The 20,474-nt window shown below is 38.2% G+C and overlaps 1 protein-coding gene across 6 annotated transcripts in view; it reads left to right on the forward strand.

Moving 5' to 3' along the window:
• Positions 1–20,474, forward strand: part of dcaf6 (ddb1 and cul4 associated factor 6) — a 169,998-nt gene that overhangs the window by 1,792 nt on the left and 147,732 nt on the right. For all 6 annotated transcript variants that reach the window (XM_073045489.1, XM_073045490.1, XM_073045487.1 and 3 more), the window contains exons 2-3: positions 17,189–17,250; positions 20,205–20,297. In XM_073045489.1, coding sequence (XP_072901590.1) covers positions 17,189–17,250; positions 20,205–20,297 — 155 coding nt within the window. The remainder of the gene's footprint in view (positions 1–17,188; positions 17,251–20,204; positions 20,298–20,474) is intronic.

Consider the following 20,474-nt stretch of genomic DNA (forward strand, 5'->3'; position numbering starts at 1 on the left):
CCAGAACTGCCTGTATCCTAATTCATGCCAAGAACGGTTCATCAGTCACCTTTTGCTGTGGATCAATATCACAGCAAGTAGACAATTATCTAGTAGTCAATGTTTCAATGTTAAAATACTTTTCCTTATTCTCAAGTTCTTCCAAAGTCTTTCTCCCCATTCCCAAACTCCTTAATTTCCAGACCCATAATCCTTCAAGATCTCAGTTCCTTTAGAATCAGAATCAAGTTTAATATCACTGGCATATGTCATGAAATTTGTTAACTTTATGGCAGTAGTACAATGAAATAAATAATATAGTGAGAAAAAACTGAGTTACATTATGTATGTGTATATGTATTTTTTAAAATTAGTGCAAAATGAGAGAAATATAAAGGTAGTGAGGTAATGTTCATGGGTTCAATGTCCATTTAGAAATCTGAATCTTATTTGTGCTCCATTTTAGTTATTTTGCCATTCACAACCAAGCCCCTGTTTGGAATTTGTTGCTTTCTCTAACTCTCTCTGTCTCTCTTTAAAAACACTACTTAAAAATTGCTATATTGACGAGCATTTGTTGATGACTTATTATGGCTCAATTTTGTTAGAAAGCATTTCCATGAGACATTTTGCACATTTTATCATGCAAAAGATGCATTATAAACACTGTTTGTTGCATTATAAATGATTGTTGTTGATTTTTAGCTTTCAGGTAGGAGCTGATCCCACTTGGATGATCTGTCTCCTCATTATGCAGCTACTTTCATCTTCATTGTGTCAGTTGTGTGTGCATCTGTATTATCCTAATTTGTATTTTTATTCCCTCTAAACTTGACTCCAATAATGCTGTCCTGGCTGATATACAGACTTATGCGATCCGTAAATTTCAACTTATTTAAAAATCTTAAAAATTTTCTTTTATTCTGCATCAAGTCTAGCTTGACTATCTCTCCTATCTTTACTAACACATCTTCAGCAGTTCCTCTGTGGCCTTCCCTAAAAACAAAGGCAACCCAAACTCAGGTTGGAGGAACAACACCTTATATACCGGCTGGGTAGCCTCCAACCTGATGGCATGAACATTGACTTCTCTAACTTCCGTTAATGCCCCTCCTCCCCTTCTTACCCCATCCCTGACATATTTAGTTGTTTGCCTGTTCTCCATCTCCCTCTGGTGCTCCCCCCTCCCCACTTTCTTTCTCCTGAGGCCTCCCGTCCCATGATCCTTTCCCTTCTACAGTTCTATATTACTTTCGCCAATCACCTTTCCAGCTCTTAGCTTCATCCCACCCCCTCCGGTCTACTCCTATCATTTCGCATTTCTCCCTCCCCCTCCTACTTTCAAATCTCTTACTATCTTTCCTTTCGGTTAGTCCTGATGAAGGGTCTCGGCCCGAAACGTCGACATCGCTTCTCCCTATAGATGCTGCCTAGCCTGCTGTGTTCTACCAGCATTTTGTGTGTGTTGTTGTTTGAATTTCCAGCATCTGCAGATTTCCTCGTGTTTGCCAAAATCTCATTTCCTCTTTCCCTTCTTCCAACTCTGATCTATTTGTACTTAGTCACAGATCTGACCTTAAATGCTGTCACCATTTACTTCTTCCAAAGTCCTCTTGAGGTTAGGGAAATAGCAGTTATTAAAACAATGGAGTAACAACAAACTTGAAGGGAATGTGCAGAAATTTTAGGTAATTCAGCCTAACAGCCATCGTAAAATAGAATGACAAATGATATTGATTATTTTTCCACTGACTGGAGAGTCTGTATTTATTAAGGGTAACCTGAATCGAAAGTTGCAAAGAGGTAACTTAATAATTGACAATGGAACATCCATGCATGTTATTCATATGGACTTCTAAAACGTATTTTACTTAAACCCTTTTTAAAAGATAAATGGATTTGAGTTTTGTAAAACTTATCCTATGTATTGGCCTTGAAGGGAATGCTGGATAAATGTCTGATCTATACCTGGATTCTCAAGGGATAAACTATGATGTATGAACATAATAGCCAAGTTTGTGTTCATGCAATCTGAACATTATGAGCTGTTTGATTACATCTTGCAAGAGATTGCAGAAAACTGATAGTGTAGGAAGAGAGAAACTCTTTCTGCTGTTTGGGAAGCCTTGAACTAGGCATAGAGTCAAGTATTTTGGGAGTGAATATAGGAAGCACATGTCAAGTGTAGGTAACAATCGAATCACTCTTCTGTAAATGTCAGTGAAGTTGAACAAGTTGTTAATGTGTTCTACGTTTAACATATTTTTGTAGACTAAAGCCCAATCAAATGGAAATAAAGATCGGTATGTGTATTTAAGTCATAGGCCACTCATGATTATTTAGAGTGGAGTAGGCCCTTCCAGCCCTTCAAGCCATGCTGTCCCAGCAACCCAAAGACTGCAATGAGCACTGACCTTGTCTTGGGACAAGTTGCAATAACCAATTTACCTACCCAGTACGTCTTTGGACTGTGAGAGGAAACTGGAGCACCCAGGAGAAATCCACGCCTTCCATGGGTATTATGTACAGAGACTTCTTACAGAAGGCACCAGAATTGAACTCTGAGCTCCAGAAAGCCTCGAGCTGTAATAGTATCGTACTAGCTGCTACGCTACCATGGTATCACTATGAATGAGCGACTTTCGTTTTCTTTGTTCTGTTTCTATTCATGTAGCAAAATCTCCAAGGAAACATTACAAGGGAATTATCAAATATGAAATTAAAACCTAAAATGACAAAGTCGGTGATCAAAGACATGATCTAATGGGTAACATCTTTGAAGCATTTTAAAGGAGGAAAGATGTACAAAAGGGGAGAGTTTGGGGGAGTAGATCACACCATTCTTGCACACATTTTAAAAGCTTTAGTCCAGCAAATACAGAGGTAATTTGATTAGAAATTAGATCGCATCTGTATTTGATTTATTAGAAGTTGAATGTGTTTATCATTAATACAAATTGGATCTTCACAAAAAAAAATTAGTTAATTTCAGTACATAATTTGGCTTCTGTGGTGGATCTGGAGACTGCAAGGGAGAGGGAGATAGAACACACAAATCATCGTCAGTGAGATGTATGCCAGGAGGAAAATCCTGTTTCTCAGAAGAACTAAGACCTGCCACAACATTCACAAAGAGCATGGCAACTAACCTCCTCCAAGAGTGGTAATCCCCTAGGATGCAGCAATGTGGAAAGAAATTTCATGTGTCACAGTGATCTGCACATCTGTGTTTACATCCACAAAATGGAGATCATAACAAAAAACATTATTTTATGTGGAGTTCTTAATTCTTTAAGTAAGGTGACACTTGTTAAAGATGTGCTGAAGTGCTGCAACAAACTTTATAAGTAATTGGCAGGCAAGTAAAATAGTAATGCAGAAATCTGAAATAAAACAGAAGATGCTGGAATTACTGAGCAGGTCAGGTATTATATACTGGACAGAAACAGATTTAGCATTTCAGGTTGGTAACTAGAATTAGAAACAAAGTACAGTTTGATTTACAGCTAAAGGTGGAGAGGGATGGAGGGAGTAAAGGAAATGGTTGTTTTAGGACTGAAATCATGATTGCCTAGATAACACAATACTATATTCAATAAAATGAGGGTAGCAAGCTGAAGGAAAACTAATTGAAAAGAACATGTTAGTAACTGAGATGTGGAGTTGTTAGAAATATCAAACAAATGGATATACCCTGAAGAACAGCAAGCATTTATGAAAAGAGATAAATTCTGACATGTCAGAATTAAGGTAGGAAGAGAATTGGCTCTTTCTCCGCAGTATCTACTCCAACAGCCAGTGTTGGCTGTTCAATGTGTCCAGTATTCATGTCCTTTTAAGTGTGAGGTAGTCATGTGTGCTCTAAAAACATGGCATTCTCTCTGGAAAAAGTTCTTTTCGTGATCCACAGCGACGGTACACTGAGGAAGTCACGATCCTTTCCTGCTGATGAAAAGCTCAGTGTTCTTTAAAGGATCCCATTAAGAACACTTTGAGTGTAGTTAATGGCTTCTGGCATTTGTGAGAAGCCAGCAAAGCTGGCAAATCTCAATGCTAGAGATGGCATCTGTTTCTCGATGAAATCATATTTTCATGTATACTTGGGTGACCTTTCTGATGCAGGGTCGAGCAGTAATTTGGAAGATATGGCAGAGAGCTGCTGCAGCCATTTCTCTTCACTAACAGGCACATTTTTGCCTTTTGCCCTTAATATCCTTATTCAGTCGTTTAGTCCTTTGGGATAACTACAACTTTGGTGCAGAGTGCTTCCAGCAGTGTCATTCTTGAGCCACCCATTGAATGGTAGGAAAATGATTCCCTGTTAATTGCACAATCTCTGGGGTTTGGAACGTGAATGAGCAGCCTTCAATGAATTCTGGAGCTGTCCACTCAAGTTTCCTGATGTCAATAGTGTGTTCCTTTTAAGCAAATTTTGACTCTGTGCTCTGGTTCTAAATTTTCCATTCAGGGGTGAGTTTGGCTATGTCCTCTGGTGTGAGTTTCTTGGGGTAGAAATTTTATTTATTGATACAGCATGGGGTAGATCCTTTGGCCCTTTGAGCCATGCTGCCTCAGCAACCCCACAATACCGATTAACCCTAATTAATTTTAGGACAATTTATAATGACCAATTAACTAATCTAGTATATCTTTGGACTGTGGGAGGAAACTGGAGCACCAGGGGAAAACCCATGCATTCCACTATGGGGGAGGGGGGAGGGTGGTGTACTGAGACTACTTATGGAATGGTGCTGGAATTGAACTCCAAACTCTAAAATGCTCTGAGCTGCAATAGCATTACGCTAATCATTATGCTACCATGATGCCCAGGGTTAAGGCTGTACAAGATCAATCGTTTTAGTTCCTGTCTCTTGCAATTTGGCAGAAAAAAATATTAACTTCACTTGGCATATGTCCAATCTCCAAGAACTCATGTAGATTTAGTAGCATTCTAGAAGAAGAGAGTGGATAGGGATGATTATCAGGAGAGAACTTCAAAACAGATGTTTCTGTATACTGGTGAGCAGTGAGCCAATGGAATGATGCTGGTTAGAATAGAGAATTTGAATGATTAATGCAAATTACTAGTCCCTTAATCCCTTTACTCACTCACCCCATGCTAACTACTTCATCAACTGCATTCATTTTTTTAGTACTCAATCCTCCAGTATTCATCCAGTCATTTATCTACTTAGTGATTTATAGACACATGTATTTATTTCTCTTAGCCAAGAATTCTGAAGTTCCTTTTGCCATTCATCCATTATTCTCCAGACTTGTAAATCCTTACATCTCCCCTTACTTCTCCAATCTTTTAAAGCATTTTGGTCATCTCCTAAGTCATCACATAAACTGTACTTCATTTCAAATACCATTTTCTCATATTTACCATCACAACATTGGACTTCATGCTTCTCCTTCAATGGATACTAGCTAGTAATATCAGAAATAAAAAATTCCACCATTGGAAATAGTCATTAAATTTAGAGATATTTCCCAATGTACTTGGTTATGTGAACTACAAAAGTCATTTTCCATAAATAGGCCAGTGTCCCTTATGAACTAAAATGGAACCTAACGAAGGAATGGAATGCAGTGTGCCTTGAAGCCAAGCGCCTCTGCTTTTATTTTAGGTTATAGTTGTCAGTAGAACAGATTGGTCTCCATGACGTTATCAGGATCTCCAGTTTATTTTACATGAATTACCATGGTCTAATGGTCCTTGTTTGATAATCTCTGGGAATTTGAAAGTTGTACAACAGATGGAGTATTTAGTGTACAAAAATATGTTGCGCTGTTTTTGAGATGCAACATGTATAGTATGAAATCTTTTCATTAAAATTCATCTTTGAACTTTTAAGTAGTAAATATCTTTTCATTTACAAACATCCATATATTTGCATTAATGCTTTTGATTTCTCTTTGTACATAATACCTATCTGCAATTAAGAATTTGTTAGACATATAATTATAATTCCCTTTAAATATTTTGTTTTGAAATTCTTAAATATTTGAACATTCTATGTTTTGAATATATAGATCAGTGTTCAATAATCAGTTTCACAAAAATACAAGCATTCATGGGCTGTTTAACACTCTACAGTGATCTCCCTGGCAGCCTTGTGTATGACTGTGGACCCAGAGAATTTCTGCGTTGCCTTTGGACAAAAAGTAACTTTGCTCTGGACACTGTTCTTCAGGATGTCCAGCTGTCATTCACCTCCTCCCATCATAAGCGTATCCATTTTTAAAATACCAAAGTCCTGTATCTGGAGGAGTGCTGTCTGCATTGTGTAATGTTATGTGTTCAGCTCACATCTGCTGGACTAAATGTTGAAGCTGCAAAAACTTCATCAATAAAGTACAGCAACCTGAAAATGCAGTGTTGAAGAAGCTTGACAATGTTTTCTGGGTACCTAATAATTGAAGATCTCAATTTTATATGTCTAAGGCCACATTTAGGTGACTCAACATGCCATTTTGACATTACAAAAAATTGGTAAAGCAATTTTGAGCACCAAGTCTCTAGTCTTGAATTTTTATCAACCAGTGAAAAGTTTCTAATGCTCTATGAATCTCCCAATGTACTTTTTAAAAAAACTCTAAATCATTTCTCAGCCAACTTCAATATATTCTATGTAAAGAAACCCAATTTGTAGAATCTCTCATTTTAAGTTAAGGTTTCCAAAATAAATTTGTCCAATGACTGCCTGACTACATATTCTTCCTTAGATGCAGTACTGAATGCAGTATTCCAGATGTGGTTTAATAGGTATTGGATGAATTGTTCTAGAACCCTGCGCTCCCCCTCCCGCTTTTCCTTGTATTGTACATCTTTAAATATTATGAGTACTTTAAACAAGATTTCTTTTTGTGTGATGGTAAAATGTTGATGATTTCTGGCTCATGAAAGCTTAGATGTTTGGTTCTTTCCAGTTTCTAGATTTTTAACCATTTGCTAAGCATTCTGATCGCAACTGTTTTCTGTTTTTAAGGATCTTGCCTTATAGAGGTCTCCACTGTTGCCTAATAATTTAATCTATTCTTTCTAACATAGAACCTTATTAGGTGCATTTTCTTTTCCAGTTTCAGCATCATGTATTGCCTTGATGCAATCTTTTGTATGTTCCAACTTCCTGCAAAGTGTCCCCAATGCGGATATTATGTAGGGTTGTAATATGCTTTCAAGTTGCATCTGTAAATATTTCAGTTACTAGTTTCACATCCGTGAAGTCAGTAAATAGATATCAGAACTTGAGAAACTTTTTAAAAAAATTTAAGTTCTTTTAGGGGTGATGGGCAAGAAAGAAAGAAAGCCTATGGTAGACAGAAATTCATTTTGATTTCTAACTACTTTTCAGCTAGTTCCTTAAGGTTATTAAGCTGCTGGTGGTAGTGGGGATAATCTCTCATTACCTATCAAATACTTCCAAGGGCATGTGTCTCAAATAGCCTCTGACAACCAAGTCCAGCTCCTGGCCTTCACAGGTGGTTTAGCCACTGAGTCCAGTGGAACCGTTTCTACTTGTAGGAGGAGGAGCAAAGGTGGGTTACTGTCGCCTTAAAACCAGTCGCTTTGGGCAGATGAGGTTGATCGGCTGTGGTTGGCAACTCATCTAAGAGAAGAAAAACTCTGATCTCAAGCCTCCACTGCCTTACAGCTATATCTACTCATGGGGAAGGCTTCGGGACTAAGGCCTGAGGAAAAATCTGAAGATGAAGTCCATAAGACAGTCCCATGTTGAGTGAAATGCTGTCTGGCAACTCCTGCGACAAACTATATCTGTCTCTGCTGTTCATTTGGATTCATTTGCTGTGTAGAGAGGGAGAGCCTGTTACATATATAGTATTGCCCTGGCTTGCATACTGGTTTGTGTTTCACATAGACGGTTGGGACTCTGTGTCCATGGTCGACCCTGACACACAGCGGGCCTCAATTCGGATGGTGAATATTGAAGCCAACATTACAAAGCAGGACCTTGCAAAAATAATATGTACGCCTAAACATTGCAAATGAGAGAGGCTTAACCAGAGTTTGTACTAAACACATTGTTTAGATAGTGTGACAATTTTCTGAACTGCTCAGCTGATGTGTTTTTGGATAATGATAAATATAATAAATGTAGTTTGCTGTCATTTACCTTATTTCTTGCATAAATAACTATGAATATGTGAAACCTAATACATTACTCATCTATATAACTACAACAGTAAAATTTTGAAACCAGCATTTGAAAATGTGTATTTTGAGAAAAAGAGGAAGTGTATGACAGATTCTGATGCTATCATGTTGTGGTATCATCATTGCACCTAGATTTGTAATGCAATAAGAAATGATGATGAAGGGTATCATCTAAATATAGTGATGAAATGATGCAGTGTCAGTATATTTTACAAAGTTAAATATAGACACAAGTGTTTTGATTTTTAAAAAATGAACAAGCAGTTAGACCAATGCAACGAACTGTTTTAAAAATGTACCTGATATAATTAAAAATTGTTTGACCTCCCACTGTTTCTGGTTTCTTTTTAATCATTTACGAACATCATTAACTATTTTCAAGCAACACACACGAAATGCTGGATGAACTCAGCAGGCCAGGCAGCATCTATGGAAAAGAGTAAATAGTCGACGTTTTGGGCCAAGACCATTTTCACTTATTTTTACTTTTGTGAAATGCATGTTTCATTGTATTGGATGTGCTCATTTATTTTTTTTACCTCATACTTTTAAAACTCTTGTAGAATAAACACTTGCGATTTGGAGTTTAGCTGATAACTATATCAACATTTGTCACTGGCAAACACATTACATTAGTTATTGTATTTGTTATAGTAAATTATTATTGTTCAACAAGTCAGGCAGCATCTGTGATGAGAAATATAAAGCTAACAGTTCAGGAAAACAACTTTGAAAGAGAATTGGTGAGGAAAGAGTGGAGTAAGTTTTGGGAAAAGAAATGGGGTGAATGATAGTGTTGTGGTTAGTTAGATGAAAGGTTATTGACAAATGCCTTGACTGAATTAATAGTTGTTTTAACTGTAGTATTCTCAGATAAGCAGTGAACAAATTATTTGTTGGAAACAATTCTTATTACACTATTCAAGCAATAGGAAAATCAGAAGTTTTACATAGAAAACTACAGGACATTACAGGCCTTGTAGCCCACAATGTTATAGAAATGTAGAAACATAGAAAACCTACAGCACAATACAGGCCCTTCAGCCCACAAAGTTGTGCCAAACATGTTGTCCCTACCTTAGAAATTACTTGGTTTACCCATAGCCTTCTATGTTTCTAAGCTCCATGTACCTATCCAAAAGTCTCTTAAAAGACCCTATCGTATCTGCCTCCACCACAGTTGCTGGCAGCCCATTCCACGCACTCCCCACTCTCTGAGTAAAAAAATTTACCCCTGATGTCTCCTCTGTACCTGCTCCCCAGCACCTTAAACCTGTGTCCTCTTGTGGCAACCATTTCAGCCCTGGGGAAAAAGCCTCTGACTATCCACATGATCAGGCCACCTCTCATCCTCTGTTGCTCCAAGGAGAAAAGGCCTAGTGAATGAGTTCACTCAACCTGTTTTCATAAGGCATACTCCCCAATCCAGGCAACATTCTCTGCACCCTTTCTATGGCTTCCACATCCTTTGTGTAGTGAGGCGACCAAAACTGAGCACAGTACTCCAAGTGGGGTCTGACCAGGGTCCTCTATAGCTGCAACATTACCTCTTGGCTACTAAATTCAATTCCATGATTAATGAAGGCCGGTATACCATATGCCTTCTTAACCACAGGGTCAACCTGCGTAGCTGCTTTGAGTGTCTTACGGACTCGGACCCCAAGATCCCTCTGATCCTCCACACAGCCTAGAGTCTTATCATTAATACTATGTTCTGCCATCATATTTGACCTACCAAAATGTTGTGCCAACCTTCTTACCTACTCTTAAGATTAATCTAATCCAGGGGTTCCCAACTGGGGGCCATGGAGCACTTGTCTAATGATGTTCATCCATGGCATAAACAGGTTCGGAACCCCTGATCTAGCAACTCCCTCCTACATAATCCTCCATTTTTTTTAGCATCCATGTGCCTATCTAAGAGTTTCTTAATTGCCCCTAATGTATCTGCCTCTACCACCACCCTGGCATGGTGTTACACACATTCACCACTCTTTGTATGTATATTAAGAAAACATCCCTTACCTCTGATATCTTCCCTCCCCTCCCATCCCAACATCCTTTCCTCCAGCTTTCAATCCTGATTGGTCTTGCACTCACTCTAGTCACTCTCCTGTTCTTCATTTATGTGTAGAATGCCTTAGGGTTTTCCTAATCCTGCTCACCAAAGCCTTCTCATACCCTTTCTAGCTCTCCTAAGTCCAATCTTCAGTTCTTCCTGACTACCTTGTAACTCTCTAAAGCCCTGTCTGATCCTTGCTTCCTAGATCTTAAATGAGCTTCTAGTTTCCTCTTGACTAGATGTTCCACATCTTTGTCAGTGATAGTTCCTTCACACTACCATCCTATCCTTTCCTTTCCTAAATGGGACAAACCAATCCAAAGCCCAACGTAAGTGCACTCTAAACAACATCCATATTTCCATTGTGGATTTCCCTGAGTACATCTATTCCCAAGTTCCTGATTACTTGCATCATAATTCCCCCCCCCCCCCCCCCCCGCCGCATTTACTTACCCATATCACCTGCTCCTATCCCTGTCAAAGGCTATGGCGAAGGTCAGGAAGTTATGGTCACTGTCTCTGAAATGCTCACCCATTGTGAGATCCAACCCCTGACCTCTCATACAATTGAATATAATTAGTCAATTCTTGACCAATTGTATTCTACATTATAATTGTACAAAAAGTAAATCTGTGACATACAGATGTACTGATGTAGCTGACAAAGAGGTCAGAAGAGAATCAGGTGTGATCTTGGATATGGTGGAAGTGTTGAGGAAAGATCGTGAATGCGTGGTTTGAGCTGAGGATGAAAGTGTTAGAGGCAAAAATACGTGATAAATGATAGTCCAGGTTGAAATAAGTGATGGGGATGGGAATGCTGATGATGAAGTGTGTTGAGGGAGTGTTGGGAACACCAGCAATGGCAGGAATTCGGAGAAGGCACTCGCCTGGAGGAACATGAATACTTATACTTTGTGCAAGTGTCCCAAATTGCGTGGATCCCCATAATATTGAAACCATTCTGGACCATCCAGTTAAGTGCCACTTTGGTGGCTTGCGGCCCTGTGTGCAGGAGAAATTTCTACAAGCGATGTAAAGCAACGTTCAAAGCTCTGGTGGCCTCTATCCACTAAGGGATCACATGCATAAAGCTTTCACCAGCAATTTCAGCTCTTATTTTCTGCTCTGACCAAAAATGATTCTCTAAGCCTGAAAATTTGTGTAGTCTTGATTTGTATATGGGGAGGAAACGGTGAGGCAACTTTCACAAATCAAAATAACCAGTTATTTCAAAAGATTCATATTTTCCCCGAGTTAATATGGCACAAATTTGGATTTGTAAGTAGTTTGGTTTATAATTATAGAAATAAGTATATGATACAAGGACATCGAACCTTGAGCCATGGCAATGACTGATTCATAGGTGCTTAGCTAGTGGCAGATAAAATATTAAAGATCAAATAGGGCCATGAAGGAATTCACTTCCTAGAACTAATAACGGCAATGAAATCAGAGATTAATATTTCAGTTACATCTATAGTAATGGAAACACTGGACAATGTCCAATTTTGATAGAATAATTTTTGTCCAGTTTGGATGAGAGTGAAGCACATTCTATTAAGAAATTTGAAGATATATATGGTATTAAATATGATGAAGTACTAAATGGTGTGAAAATTTGGAATTGGTAATGAGGAAAAGCATGGAATGTCAGCCTATTTGTGAAAACTATTGCAGCATTTTGGCAGCTATTCCTGAAGGGCTGCATGTAGGTAAGAAAATGTGAGGGGAGCAAGGATAGATCCTGGGTAGAAAGCAAAGGTATTAGATAGTAGAACATATTACCAATGATCCTTGTTATTGTTTACTGACAGGCTATAATATAATTGACTAGGACAGTAGTATGAGTCTTGAAAAATATTTCAACAATTTTTCTTGTCTTTTGGTAATTACTAGAAGGTCATATAACTTGTATGCAATTTTTATAGTTTATCTATACCTACTAAAGTTTGCATTCTTTTTTTGATGTTCTTCAATTGTGGATGAAAATAGCTATTTTTTGTGGAGTACATTCACTGCAAAGACCCAGTGCTTCCATAGATAAGAGATGAAGGTCAAGATATTATAAATTTTGGATGTGTTAATAAAAGTAGTCTTTTTTGCATTAAAGTTGTGAATGTTTACAATTTTTATAGCATTTGTATTTATCACTTTATTCTTGATTATGTTGACTCTGATAATTATTATAAATGGAAATAAGAAAATACAGTTAAGAGGAAACAAGTACTGACATTTGCAGAAGGCACAGATAGTGTTGGTTTACTGAAAGATGGAAGCATTGGTTTTTGAGTAACAGCTTAAAAACATTTACTCTTGTCAGTTTGACAAGTGAACAACGCAACATAATTTTATCAAAATTTCTATCATGAAACTTAATACAATTTAGATTTGTATAGCATCTTGTTTTTTCTAATGTAATTTACCTGGCAGTACTACAGTTCTTTAAATCATATGTAATTCTTAATTGTTTTCTCTCCATCTTCTGTGAATAGTGTATTGTTGAGTAATGGAGAACAATTACCATATAACCATATAACAATTACAGCACGGAAACAGGCCATCTCTGCCCTTCTAGTCCGTGCCGACGCTTACACTCACTTAGTCCCACTGACCCGCACTTAGCCCATAACCCTCCATTCCTTTCCTGTCCATATACCTATCCAATTTTACTTTAAATGACAGCACTGAAACTGCCTCTACCACTTCTACTGGAAGTTCATTCCACACAGCTACCATTCTCTGAGTTGTTACGTATCCCGTAACTGGATCACTTACCAGCAAAGATAGAGAGGTCCGCTGAAGTCTGATGGTACCATTTTTAAACGTTTTTATTTATAAAGGGGCACAAAAGTAAGGTTAATACAAACATTCAGATAACATACGTCGTCAATACTCAATCTAAAGCGCAGGTATAGTAATAATCAATAAGAAATAAGCTCTATCGTTGTCTAGGGGTAAGGTATATATTGTCCGCTGTATATCTAAAAGTCTCTTGCGTTCACTGCAGTTCCACCAGCTGCCGTCTTTTGGGGTGTCGCGGTGGTGCACTTTTGTTAGAGAGAGAGAGAGATAGAGATTGAATGAAACAGTTACCCGGCGGGTTTTTTCCAACCTTTAGGAGTTCGATCCGTCGGAGTCTTGTTGGGGGGTGGCCGTTCACTTGTGGCCTCTCCAGTAGCTAAAGCCGTTCTTTCGTGGTGAGGTCACCAATCCCAGGCTAGGAAAAGACGCACGCGAACCCCCCCACCGGCTGTCGCTATTAAACGCTGTCACAGGATTTCTAGCGTGTCTTCTGGTGCGTCTGGGGGGCCGTCTTTACAACCCCTCTTTTATCTGAACTCACGGGGTCTCAGATGTCAATCAGGTTGGGATGATGCAATCTCTGTCCATCTCTCCACCCACGTTGCCCTGAGGGTATACACGTAGTACAGTTCCCAATTCACAAAGGTGTCTCCACGAGACAATGACCACAGTCGCCAGCTTTTGCCTCGCCGTGAAACGAGGGACACCGCACGTATCTCTCTCTTCTCTTGGGTCATTGACCCCCCCTTCACTAGGGCTCTGGCGATTCTCACAAAGGAGGGGGCTGGGATCATAACAGAGTAAAGAAATTCCCCCTCATGTTACCCTTAAACTTTTGCCCCCTAACTCTCAAGTCATGTCCTCTTGTTTGAATCTCCCCTACTCTCAATGGAAAAAGCCTATCCACGTCAACTTGATCTATCCCCCTCATTATTTTAAATACCTCTATCAAGTCCCCCCTCAACCTTCTACGCTCCAAAGAATAAAGACCTAACTTATTCAGCCTTTCCCTGTAACTTAGGTGATGAAACCCAGGTAACATTCTAGTAAATCTTCTCTGTACTCTCTCTATTTTGTTGATATCTTTCCTATAATTTGGTGACCAGAACTGTACACAATACTCCAAATTCAGCCTTACCAATGCCTTGTACAATTTTAACGTTACATCCCAACTCCTATACTCAATGCTCTGATTTATAAAGGGCAACATACCAAAATCTTTCTTCACCACCCTATCTACATGAGATTCCACCTTCAGATGCACCATTATTCCTAGATCAGTCTGTTCTACTGCATTCTTCAATGCCTCACCTTTACGATGTATGTCCTATTTGGATTATTCCAACCAAAATACTTATCAGCATTAAACTCCATCTGCCATCGTTCAGCCCACTCTTCTAACTGGCCTAAATCTCTCTGCAAGCTTTGAAAACCTACTTCATTATCCACAATGCCACCTACCTTAGTATTATCTGCATACTTACTAATCCAATTTACCACCCCATCATCCAGATCATTAATGTATATGACAAACAACATTGGACCCAATACAGATCCCTGAGGCACACCACTAGTCACTGGCCTCCAACCTGACAAACAGTTATCCTCCACTACTCTCTGGCATCTTCCATCTAGCCATTGTTGAACCTATTTTACTACTTCAATATTAATACCTAACGATTGAACCTTTCTAACTAACCTTCTATGCGGAACCTTGTCAAAGGCCTTACTGAAGTCCATATAGACAACATCCACTGCTTTACCTTCGTCAACTTCCCTCGTAACCTCTTCAAAAAATTCAATAAGATTTGTCAAACATGACCTTCCACGCACAAATCCATGCTGACTGTTCCTAATCAGACCCTGTCTATCCAGATAATTATATATACCATCTCTAAGAATAGTTTCCATTAATTTACCCACCACTGACGTCAAACTGACAGGCCTATAATTGCTAGGTTTACTCTTAGAGCCCTTTTAAAACAATGGAACCACATGAGCAATACGCCAATCCTCTGGCACCATCCCCGTTTCTAATGACATTTGAAATATTTCTGTCAGAGCCCCTGCTATTTCTACACCAACTTCTGTCAAAGTCCTAGGGAATATCCTGTCAGGACCCGGAGATTTATCCACTTTTATATTCCTTAAAAGTGCCAGTACTTCCTCCTCTTTAATTGTCATAGTTTCCATAACTTCCCTACTTGTTTCCCTTACCTTAGACAATTCAATATCCTTCTCCTTAGTGAATACCGAAGAAAATAAATTGTTCAAAATCTCCCCCATCTCTTTCGGCTCCACACATAGCTGCCCACTCTGATTCTCTAAGGGAACAATTTTATCCCTCACTATCCTTTTGCTATTAATATAACTGTAGAAACCCTTCGGATTTATTTTCACCTTACTTGCCAAAGCAACCTCGTATCTTTTAGCTTTTCTAATTTCTTTCTTAAGATTCTTTTTACATTCTTTATATTCCTCGAGCTCCTCATTTACTCCATGCTGCCTATATTTATTATAAATCTCCCTCTTTTTCTGAACCAAGTTTCCAATATCCCTTGAAAACCATGGCGCTCTCAAACTTTTAACCTTTCCTTTCAACCTAACAGGAACATAAAGATTCTGTACCCTCAAAATTTCACCTTTAAGTGACCGCCATTTCTCTATTACATCCTTCCCATAAAACAAATTGCCCCAATCCACTCCTTCTAAGTCCTTTTGCATCTCTTCAAAATTAGCCTTTCTCCAATCAAAGATCTCAACCCTGGGTCCAGTCCTATCCTTTTCCACAATTATATTGAAACTAATGGTATTGTGATCACTGGACCCGAAGTGCTCCCCAACACATACATCCGTCACCTGACCTATCTCATTCCCTAACAGGAGATCCAACACTGCCCCTTCTCTAGTCGATACCTTTATGTATTGCTGCAAAAAACTATCCTGCACACATTTTACAAACTCCAAACCATCCAGCCCTTTTACAGAATGGGCTTCCCAGTCTATGTGTGGAAAATTAAAATCTCCCACAATCACAACCTTGTGCTTACTACAAATATCTGCTATCTCCTTAAAAATTTGCTCCTCCAATTCTCACTCCCCATTAGGTGTTCTATAATACACCCCTATAAGTGTTACTACACCTTTCCCATTCCTCAATTCCACCCAAATAGTCTCCCTAGACGAGCCCTCTAATCTATCCTGCCAAAGCACCGCTGTAATATTTTCTCGGACAAGCAATGCAACACCTCCTGCTCTTGCCCCTCTGATTCAATCACACTTGAAGCAACGAAATCCAGGAATATTTATTTGCCAATCACACCTCTCCTGCAACCATGTTTCACTAATAGCTACAACATCATATTTCCAGGTATCAATCCATGCTCTAAGCTCATCCACCTTTCTTACAATGCTCCTAGCATTAAAATAGATGCATTTAAGAAACTTTCCACCTCTTCCTGTCTGTTTATCCCTAATGATGTGATCAACTTTATTATCTTTTTCTTCCTTCTCCCCTACATCTTCGGTCTGAGCGCTTCCCTTCTCTATCACCTGCCTATCCTCCCTCACACACTATCTACTAGCTTTCTCTATTTGTGAACTAACCTCCTCTCCCCTAGTCTCTTCAAATTGATTCCCACCCCCCAACCATTCTAGTTTAAAGTCTCCCCAGTAGCCTTAGCAAATCTCCCCGCCAGGATATTGGTCCCCCTAGGAGTTACGCAGTTCTTCCAAAACTCATTAATTTAATCAGTGGCTTATTATTGACAACAGAAGAAGTTTTAGAAAGGATATTGTTTTTACTGCTTGGATGTTCGAGACAGAAAAGGCTAACTCTCCATTGTTGTTGCAGTTTAGATATTTAATTAAATTACAATGCCAAGTTGATATCTAGAAGTTGATTGCTCAGTGTTTTATGTCATTTTTAGTAGATGACATTCTAATGACAAATTTTCCAAGCTTTTAGGTATTTCCTTGTGTGATATATGTTTGAATGCTGAAATCTATAAAAACTTTTTTTATTGATAAAATAGTTTATAGGAATTACTGTTTAATGCCAAAACTCTTCTTGCACTTTTATACCTTATCTGTATGTATCTTATAGGACTCTGTACTATTTATTGTACTCAATGCATCTTGACAATTGTTCCCATTTGCAGGAAGAAGAGAATTTATCCAAAGACTAAAACTTGAAGCTAAATTGAATGTACACGATGGTTGTGTGAGTATACATTTTAACTGAAGATGCATTTTTAGCTATGAACAAAAAGAATATGTGCTACAAACTCATCCTACTTCAGGAATGTTAAAAGTGTTGTTAGAACTGCATTTACTCATTTTATTTACAAGGAATGGATTTGCAGAATACAATTTACTGAGGTAACTTTGCAATATGTTTATTGTTACTGAATAGTGTTCTGTACTACTTTTATTCTGCACGGTAATCTGAAACTACTCAGCAAATCAAACTTTTGGCTTTTGAGAATGAGCTGCTTTTAGTTTAGAATAATATAATTTTTTTGTTATCATTCATGTTATTTTTCACCTTCATTATCGTACAGTGCAGTTAACCCTTGGCAATGGTGAAATACCCAAGGAAAGTGCCTTTGTGCATATCTCTTGTATGTAGATCACCTATGTTGCACATTGTGTTTCTTATATGTGGTATAATATTTTTTCAGGGGTTCCTGCCTGCAAAATATATGCAAGTCCATCTTGTTTTTTTGTTGTTGATTTAATGCAGTTTTTGATCCAAACATTCTTCATTAATCAGTTCAAAAGTAACTACTATCCTCACTATTTTACTGTTTATTATAAATTACTATAAATTGCACATTTAGATGGAGCCGTAACATTAAGATTTTTACTTCTCATGTATATGAAGGATGTAAATAATAAAGTCAATTCAATAATTGTTTCTTAAGTACTTCCAGGAATTTGAAGTTCATTTGCAAATATCAGTTATACATTTTTAAGAAAAATTCCTGATAACCATTTTAAAATTTAATTGCTTCTCTCTGTATTCTCCTCCAAATTAATTTAATGTTTCGAGTATTCCTTTTTCCTATGTATCTACAATTCTGTATTTTCTCCTTTTGAATGCCTCCTGTCCAAATCATAATTCTTTCCTACTCCCTCAGATCTCTGTCAAGGATAAGTTTAGCAGTTTTCTTGTCTCCACTATCTTGTGTGCCAGTGACCGAAAGCACAGTATTCAAAGTATAGACTATTCTCTTTCCAGAGTATTTTACAGTTTCATTATCAGTATTCCTGATAACTCCAGAAGCCAAATAGTTTGCCCCATGATCTTAAAATTATATTCCTTTTTTTAAAAGTGTTAGATAGTTAATTATTAAAAAGGCATTCAGGAATTCTTTGTTCAGTGGCAAGTTTATTCTAGCTTTGCTTGACCTGGGCTGTTGATTACAGACCACATAAAACACAGCATCACTTTTCCCATTTTTGATTGGCCAGGATGCACTGATAACTTTTTCTGACTGTATCATGATCTCTAATTTTATGCCTATTATATGGCAATCAAGCCATTAACTATTAATAAACACAAGAAATTCTGGAGATTTTGGAAATCCAAAGCAACACGCACAAAATGCTAGAGGAACTCAGCAGGTCAGGCAGCATCTGTGGAAATGAATAAACGGTCGATGTTTCAAGTCGCAACCCTTCTTCAGGACCGGAAAGGAAGGGGAAGATAAAAAGGTGGGAGGAGGAGAAGGAAGATAGCTAGAAGGTGATAGGTGAAGCCAGTTGGCAGGAAAGGTAAAGGAATATGATAGGAGAGGAGAGTGGATCATAGGAGAAAGGGAAGAAGGAAGGGCATCAGGAGGAGGCAGTTGAGAAGAGGTGAGAGGCTAACATGGGGATCAGGAGAAGAGGGAAAGGCGAGGGGGATTTTTTTTCTTTTATCAGAAGGAGAAATCATGTCATCAGGTTGGAGGCTACCCAAAACAGAATACAAGTTGTTGCTCCTCCATCCTGAGAGTGGCCTTGCCATGGCAGAGGAGGAGTCCACGGATCGAAGTGTCAGTGTGGGAATGGGAATAGGAATTAAATGTTTGGTCACTGGGAAAATCCACATTTGGTAGATGGTGTGGAGGTGCTTGACAAAGCGGCTCCCTGGTTTATATGGGTCTCACCAATACAGAGGAGACCGCATCAGGAACACCAGATACAATAGATAACTATTAATAATCTTTTCAGTCTCATTCGTTTAGTTGCAATTCATAACCATAAATCTCATACTCAAAAATATATTTTTCTTTATAAACTTTGATCATTACTTATTCAGTATACGTGAACAGAATAGTGATCTCTCAAAAGCTACCTGTGGAAATGTTTGTAGGTCTGAGGGTAAGGGTTGTGTTAATGGAGCCTGCAAGATACAGTGATGATCTGCTATTTGAAAGGGAAAGCAGTCACAACTGAAGTCAACAGGGAAGTGTTAGTGATGGGATTGAGGGGATGGTAGGAAGAAGAGGATTTGGGAAGGAAAAATATTAAGTCACATTTAGGAGTGAATTGGGAAGAGAGATGTGTGTGATCAGTGGAGAATACGAGAAGGAAATCCAAGGGCTGCAAGCTGCATAATATTTGTTTAAAAATGAAGCCTTGTTACTCTATGACATTTGATTATTACTTTCCACCCAGAGAAGAAAAAGATCAACAGAAGGAAACAAAGAATAGTGAAATAAGTTAGGAAGTGGTGCTGAAAAGGGGGGGGGGGGGAACAAGCTAGAGAAGCGGTGAAGAGAGATAGCAAAATGAAAACAACGAAGGTCAGTATAAGAGAGACTACATTTTTCAACTTGCCACATAATTGCCACATGACAATCCACAAATATCAATAACAAAGCTACTTCCATATTGGGAAAAATATTTATCATATGCAATTGTTAATCTGTAAACACAATTTTAAATAACATTTTAACTACTTTTAATCTTTATTGCTTTCTGATTTTATTAACATTTTGATTTATATACATATTTTTCCTGCTTAATATATCTGTTCACATCCAACCTTTAGATTGTTAACAGTTTGTGATTATAAACAGTTTCCTGCTTGGATGAGCTGTTGGTAAGTTGTTTATGTCACTGGTTATCTGCCTTTCTGAAACAGAGGGATTCCTTTTAAATATTTGTGCTCTATATTTGCAACAGGTAAATACAATTTGCTGGAATGATACAGGAGAATATATTCTATCAGGATCTGATGACACCAACCTAGTGATAACAAATCCATATAGTAGAAAGGTAAATTTAATTTGTAATATGTGAATGAAATAGTCTGCTATGGTTTGAAAAGATAATTAACAAAAACAGCTGATTTTGTGAGATTGGCAGTGATGGTAGTGGCAGTGTGGTAGCTCTCTGGAAATGTACAAACCCCATTACCAGAAAAGTTGGGATATTTTCCAAAATGCAATAAAA

This window comes from Hemitrygon akajei, chromosome 5 (assembly GCF_048418815.1).
Source record: "Hemitrygon akajei chromosome 5, sHemAka1.3, whole genome shotgun sequence".
Taxonomy (NCBI): Eukaryota; Metazoa; Chordata; class Chondrichthyes; order Myliobatiformes; family Dasyatidae; genus Hemitrygon; species Hemitrygon akajei.